Below are 7,076 nucleotides of genomic sequence, written 5' to 3'. Positions count from 1 at the left end.
TTTTTTCGTTCGGCTAAACTTTTAAACATTTCGTCGGCTAAAGTTCACAGACTATAGCCGACGAAAAAATTATTCAGCCGACGAAATATTAATTTCGTCGGCTAAAGTTGACCATAGCTGACGAAAATTTTAAATTAGCCGACGAAAAAAAATTCGTCGGCTAAAGTGGACTTTAGCCGACAAAAAAAAAATTCGTCGGCCTGTTTTTTTTTTTTCGTCGGCTAAAGCCTTTCTTCTGGTAGTGAAATAAGATCAAAACACTTAAATGAAAAAGCTCAAATCACATCTTAATCAATAAAAAATCAATCATTAAAATAGTCGGGACGAGACGAGCCTAAACGGGACTTGAATTATCCGTCTCGTGTCCCGTCCCATTATATAGAAACAGGACAGGACAGGACGGGCCTGACGTTTTGAGATTTAAATCCCGTCTCGTCCCGGCAAATTTCGGGATTGGCCTAAGACGGGTTCGGGATTACTGTTTTTTATGCCCACCCCTAGTTATGTGGACTATTTGGTCTGCTTTCGGCATGCAAAACTTTGGAATGGTGAGGCTAAGCCTGTAGAGGAAGTAGTTGCTATTACTTTGGTATGGTGGGAGGAGTATAAGGTGGCACACTGGTACTACTACTCAAAAAAACCAATACTAGAATAACGATGTTATGTAGATGTCAATAAACTCAATACCCAAAGAAAACTTTCTCTTGCAATATTGCACCACTTCTATGGTACTAAAACAAAAGCTCAGATTTGGTATGCCATTCCGAAAATCAAAGTGCATATAATTCCTTACATATATGCAAACTTCACAGTCTGGTCGCTAACAACTTGAAACTGCACCGGTTGATTGATCACTGAGGGTGAGGAATGCACTGGTTGAACACTCGGGAATGACGACGTAGAATTTCAATGGTCTTAACTATTGTTGACATTGAGGGTTATTCTCATGGAAAAGATCACCTCGAACTCGAAGGAGTACAAAATCTACCATATAGAAGGAAAATATAAAATGTTTGTGTTCGTATGTTCTGTTCCACTCATCGGCTTGCACAGAATGTATGGAATTCGAAATCGGTTCCATTACAGTATTTCCCAATGTGTACCTGAAATAAATCGGAATTACAGAAAGGGACGCACATTCTTCTGTTTTGCTACTGAGTATATCTCATCGAGTTCCTAGAATGAATTACCCCGCTACACTTCAATATCATCCAAATAGCCCAGATGGCGATCCGGAACAACAAGTATTCAAAGTGTATTACTAAGTTCGCATTTGTTATGACTACGGAAATAACTTTGCTCCTCCAGCAGCAAAGGCAGGACACAAACTTGTAATTTATTTATGACTTTCTTACATCTATTATTGCTACATTTTAGAACATGCATGGATCGGAACTCCACTTAAGATAGAGCAGAACGTGATGTATTCGGCGACAGTTCTTGAGTAAAGCTCTCATGTTAAACAGAAAATGTATGTGACAAATGTCAATAAAACATTCATTCCAATCAAGGTGTTCAACAAAATTAATTTCATATTTATTTATATTCATCCAAGCTCCAAAGGGTTTCTTTACACATTACTAGCTAGGACAAATATGTTAAAAGATACAAGGTCTTCTTACCTCAACCAGTGTCCCATACTGCAGTTGCTACGCCTACAAAGGATTAAAAAAAAAAAAAATCATCAGTTGGAAAAGATTTCAATTTGTAGGGAGCAAGCTCGAGTCAATTTTCAACTCCCCAAAAGCTCAGGTAGCTAGAACTAAGCAAAACCCTAGCTAGCATAGGGTGAAAAACCCTTGCCTGGGGTTTATCGGCAAAGCAAACAAATCTATAAAATGTGAAGCACTAGAAATCCAAAAAAAATATACTCACTACCAGGACAAGCACTTTAACAAAAAAAAGTATCTTCTGGTAGTGACTGTTGGTTACTGAGAATGTTGCGATCGCGAAGAGTTACTGAATTGAAGCCCTTCAATGAAGACAGTACCAGTCACAGAAAAACACAAGTGCTGAATTTTTGTTTCTATCTTTTCGCTTTATTGAGAATCTTCGGAAGCCAGAAAAATTGTGAGGATGAAGAAGATCGAATTACTTGTGTTAGGGTTGTGAGAACGAATGAAGAGGCCTTCTATGACAATTGTGAATGTAATGTTTCTGTATTGATACCATAACAGTACAATGATTTGATCTATAATTCTATATACATCTATCTATGAGTACTATTCTGAGAAAGACAAAATTACATATGAATAGATCTTGATTATATATATGATATAATCAAGACCCATATTTATAGAAAGGATATAGGTACTTTCCGATCCACTATTCTCTCCATCGATCATATCTCCAATCTACTTGAATGCATATTAGTAGATTACTTCTTTCCATTAATAAAGTTAGACTTGGCGTCTTTTTTTTTTATGGACGTGCAGGGCTGTTTTGGGTGTTCACTTTAATATACTCTATGTCTCTAAATAGTAAATACAGTATATATGTTCCTCTTTAGCGCATTTTATCCTTCTTTCTGGCTCGCAAAGTAAAAGGGAGGTTAGTATTAGGGTGAGACTCTTATCTAGGCTTTTTCTTAATGAAGTATTCATGATTTTAATTTATCTGAGTACCACAGAACTTTTGTTGGGAAGACAATCAAGCACACATACAAAATCAGATACACATTAATGTAGATCATTTTTAAAAGACTATGCAATCAAGTAGATACACATGATTGTAGATGACCGAAAAAAAAAAAAATCAAATGCACATTATTGTAGATCACCATGAAATCCCTTTGTGATTCTCAACTTCTCAAGGCCTTATATATCTCTCTGAAATTCTATGTATCGATGCAAATTAAGCTGGTTCGATAATGGCAGCCATGGATACTATCCTTTGTCATGCACTCTTTGGTGTAGCATTTGTGATTACTCTTTTCATATATCTTGGATCAACCTCTGCTACAGAAGCAAGCAATGGTGGGTTTAGTGTCAAACTTGTCCACCGAAATTCCCCAAAATCGCCGTTCTACAATCCTAGCAAAGCTTCTACGAGCAAGCCACAGTCACCAGTACAAGCCAACAACGGCCAGTATCTTATGAAGCTCTCACTCGGAAATCCTCAATTTGATCTTTACGGCATTGCTGATACAGGCAGTGACTTATTGTGGGCACAATGTGTACCATGTGAGGGCTGCTATAAGCAAATCAAACCCAAATTTGATCCGAATAAGTCATCAACATATAGCGACCTACCTTGTGATGCACCAGAATGTAGTTTGGTTCCTAATTCTTGTTCAACACAAAATGTTTGCAATTACGATTACGAATACGGAGACGGTTCGGTGGTCAGGGGGGTATTGGCTAAAGAGACCATTTTCCTAGAATCCACGTCTGGGAATGGTACTGTTGCCCTAAAAGGTATTACCTTTGGTTGTGGACATAACGATACAGGGGTTTTTAACCAAGATGATATGGGTCTAATTGGCCTTGGAGGAGGGCCTATATCTTTCATTTCTCAAATGGCTCCCTTGGTTGGAGGCAAGAAGTTCTCATACTGTTTGGTTCCATTTCATACTGACCCTAGTATCGAAAGCAAGATGAGCTTCGGAAAGGGCAGTGAAGTGTTGGGTGAAGGTGTGGTTACAGTGCCGTTGGTGCCGAAAGACGACACCTTTTATTCTGTGACGGTGGAAGGATTTAGCGTCGGAGACAAGTTTGTGCCTTTTGATTCATCAGGGAAAGTTGAGAAGGGCAACATATTCCTCGACTCCGGGACACCACCTACTTATATACCAACAGATTTATATGAAAGGTTGGTAGCCGAGCTGGGGAAACAGATTCCGATGGCACCGATTAAAGATGACCCAGATTTGGGGAATCAGCTGTGCTACAAAACCAAGACGAATCTCAAGGGACCAATATTGACGGTGCATTTTGAAGGGGGTACTAATGTGAAGTTGACATCAACACAAACCTTTATTCCACCAAAAGATGAGGTTTTCTGCTTTGCAATGATAGGCGATGACAGTGGTGTTAACATTTATGGAAACTTTGCTCAGACAAATTTCTTGATTGGAATGGACCTTGAAAAAAGGGTGGTCTCTTTCAAGTCAACTGATTGCGTCAAAGATTAAGTATTGCTAGCTGCTTCGTATTTTCCATTTACAATAATAATTACTCAAAGATTATATCCATGTCGATCTTGTTATTTACTAATTTATATGAAAGATTTAGATTTGCAGTAATCATTTGATGCTGTGCATGCTGGAAATGGTTGGAAACATTACAAAGATATATATCAAGGGAAGAGGATCCTCTTTAAGGGATTTACATTTACTGTTGATGATTTGCCTTAAGTAATTTGCTTATTTGCCTCTCAAATCATACAATAGGATTGATTAATTGTAGTAATCAATATAGAACAAATTGAAGTCTAGGGCTCCTGACCCAAAGAACAAAATTAATTTTATATTTCCACTTACCCCAGCACCAGATTATATTCTCAAGTGGTTCTGCAGATTCATCTATCAAGTTAATCAAAAGGAACTCCTTATTATCAAAGGAGTAATTAATATATAACAGTTCAAAGTTTTAAACTATAGAACACTTTCTGGTGTTCCAGATTAGTTACTTCAGGTTTCGTTTGAATAAATAACACTTAGGCCAGCTAGAGAAGGTGACTCTTTAATTAGTGTTCTAGATTAGTTGCTGCAAAATTCTAGTTTGAATGGACTTACATGCTGACAGAGGCGCAAATAATTGTTTTCAACTGCGTTAACTGAAAAGATGATAATTTGGCTGAATAGTTTTCATTGAAACAAAACTGATTACATATACAGGGAGCTATGTATCATACTAGGAAACTATCTTACATAAGGAAACAAATATACACATTCCAAATACAGAAGATATACTAAATCAAATCTACAACAGCTGTATATTTTCCTAATATTAATTCTTCTCCCTTCTCAAAGGGACTCTCTTTAAGACTCCAAAGAAGGCTCCAGGATTGTACTCAGTAATCAGATACAAATTTTGCTGGTAAGGGAAGCTAGCTAATTAAGAAATATACTTATTAAGAGTGATTAAGTACACTTCCTCCGATCCTCAGTCAAGGCAGATTCTCCTCCACACTAATATCATCTCAATAAATAGCTAGAGCCATTTCTGCAATCTGATATCATTTAGATTAATAGCTAGAGTGAATTGTGTGATCTGTATATATTTGTAATCAATACTTGCGTAGGAGGCAGGAGCTGCTAACATACATGTAAAGTCTGTAACAAACAGATCAATGAAACATCATTTTCAACAATACTAATTCTCCAGAAAATCTAAGGGGACAACTAATATTACCACATCCTAAAGGCACTAGGAAAACTATCAAAGTTTAAAGGGACGAGAGAAAAAAAGTTAAAAAATAAAAGTCATCCTCCTGCTCAGGCCTCGTCAATACTCAATACCGAAATTCAACTGGCATATCATCAAAAGGAACCATAATCCCGATCATCATAATAGTAATAACACTGCGGTAACGGAGGGGGAGGCAGCCATTGTCCAAACTTGGCTGAGATTGATGATCCTCAGGTCAAATACCATGAGGGGACAGATAGGACTGCTGATATGCTTGGATTTCATTTCTGGGAGTTTCATTTGTGTCATATTGAGCTCCAAAACTACGAGGCACCTGTTGTAACGCCATATCAGGAAACACCAGACCGCTGGCAAGACTGGCAATAGCTGAAGCAACGCTGTTAATAACAGCGGGGTTCGAAGAGTTCTGAAGTGATGGAAGGACCTGTTGATAGTTTTCTACGTGCAAGTTTTTATCCAAATTTATCACCTCTTCAGATCGATTTGAACCACTTCAGATCGATTTGAACCATCATATTTCCAGCAAGGCTGGAAATAGCAGTGCTAACACTGTCAATAACTGGCAGCTGAGAAGAGCTTGGAATCAATGAAAGGTTTTGTTGATGATGAGCATGTGACCTTGCACCTAAGTTTGTCACCTGTTGAGATATAAAACCAGCAGTAGAGCCATATGGCATTGTGATCATGATTTCAGTGTCCATGCTTGCACACTTTCATTGCTCACGTTCACAAGTTCACCTAGGTTTGTAGTCACTGCAGATCTTTCAAGCACCGGAAGGTCTTGCTCTAATGGCACTGAATCTGACATCTCTGTCTTCTTTGCATGCAAAGTATTTGGGTTAGGCTTAGACATCTTACTTGGATACACCTTGCACAGAACCAAATCATCCAACTGCACCAAAAGAACATATACGCATGAATAAATCCATCACATATGTAATGATGCTAACATTAATAATTATCCACATACCCTGTTGTCGTCGGTGCAAGGCTTTCCTGCATTTTGTATTCCTGCATAATCCAGTCGGTCTTTTTTTCTCCATGTTTTGGTTTCCCTTCATAGAAGATCAATGTCTTCCTGGATCCGATTAACTGCTTTCTTTCATTGAAAATTTCTTTATCTTTACCAGTTGCCTTCCAAAATCCATTACCACCACCAGTTGTGCGGCTGGGAAGCTTACCATTCGGATACTTCTTATCCCTAGGGCTGAAGAAGTACATTTCCTCCTCTTCACGGAATTTGTGTATCTCTGCCGTCGGCAACAAAATAACAAATGCATAAATCAATCTCACTCAGGAAACAAAAACATCATAACTATATACTTATGTAAAAGGATATATAGTACGAATCACTTAAAGAAAAAAAAAATGCAGCTCGTTTAATTCAAATTAATTTTTGAATCTAATAAGATGAATAAAAACAAGTGAATTTAGATTAATAATATATTTAATATTAAATTAAACGGGGAGTCACTACAGAGATGACAAGCCATACTAGTAGAAAGACAATTTAAGGTTCTGCATCTCTTTAACCTTAAAACCGCTATATGCGCAAATTTGTTATTCATAGTACGTAAGCCCTAGACTACCCATACTGAACCCTAAAAAGATCTTTTGTGTGGCTTCACCACATACTGAACCTAATCGAGAGAGAGAGAGAGAGAGAGAGAGAGAGAGAGAGAGAGAGAGAGAGAGAGACGTACT

General features: G+C 37.8%; 1 protein-coding gene across 1 annotated transcript; it reads left to right on the top strand.

The window, feature by feature from the left end:
- The first annotated feature begins 2,869 nt into the window (after nucleotides 1-2,869).
- On the top strand, nucleotides 2,870-4,132 carry LOC101291658 (aspartic proteinase CDR1-like). Its single transcript, XM_004306146.1, has one exon. It carries the CDS (start codon nucleotides 2,870-2,872, stop codon nucleotides 4,130-4,132), a length of 1,263 nt encoding a protein of 420 aa, XP_004306194.1.
- The last annotated feature ends 2,944 nt before the right edge of the window (nucleotides 4,133-7,076 follow it).

Source organism: Fragaria vesca, linkage group LG6 (genome assembly GCF_000184155.1).
Source record: "Fragaria vesca subsp. vesca linkage group LG6, FraVesHawaii_1.0, whole genome shotgun sequence".
NCBI lineage: Eukaryota > Viridiplantae > Streptophyta > Magnoliopsida > Rosales > Rosaceae > Fragaria > Fragaria vesca.
Note: the sequence above shows the minus strand (reverse complement) of the source record. Positions and strands in the feature narration are given on the sequence as shown.

Bases quoted from the DNA above. Each gene is read 5' to 3' on its own strand.
- LOC101291658 (XM_004306146.1), top strand. From the start codon at position 2,870: ATGGCAGCCATGGATACTATCCTTTGTCATGCACTCTTTGGTGTAGCA.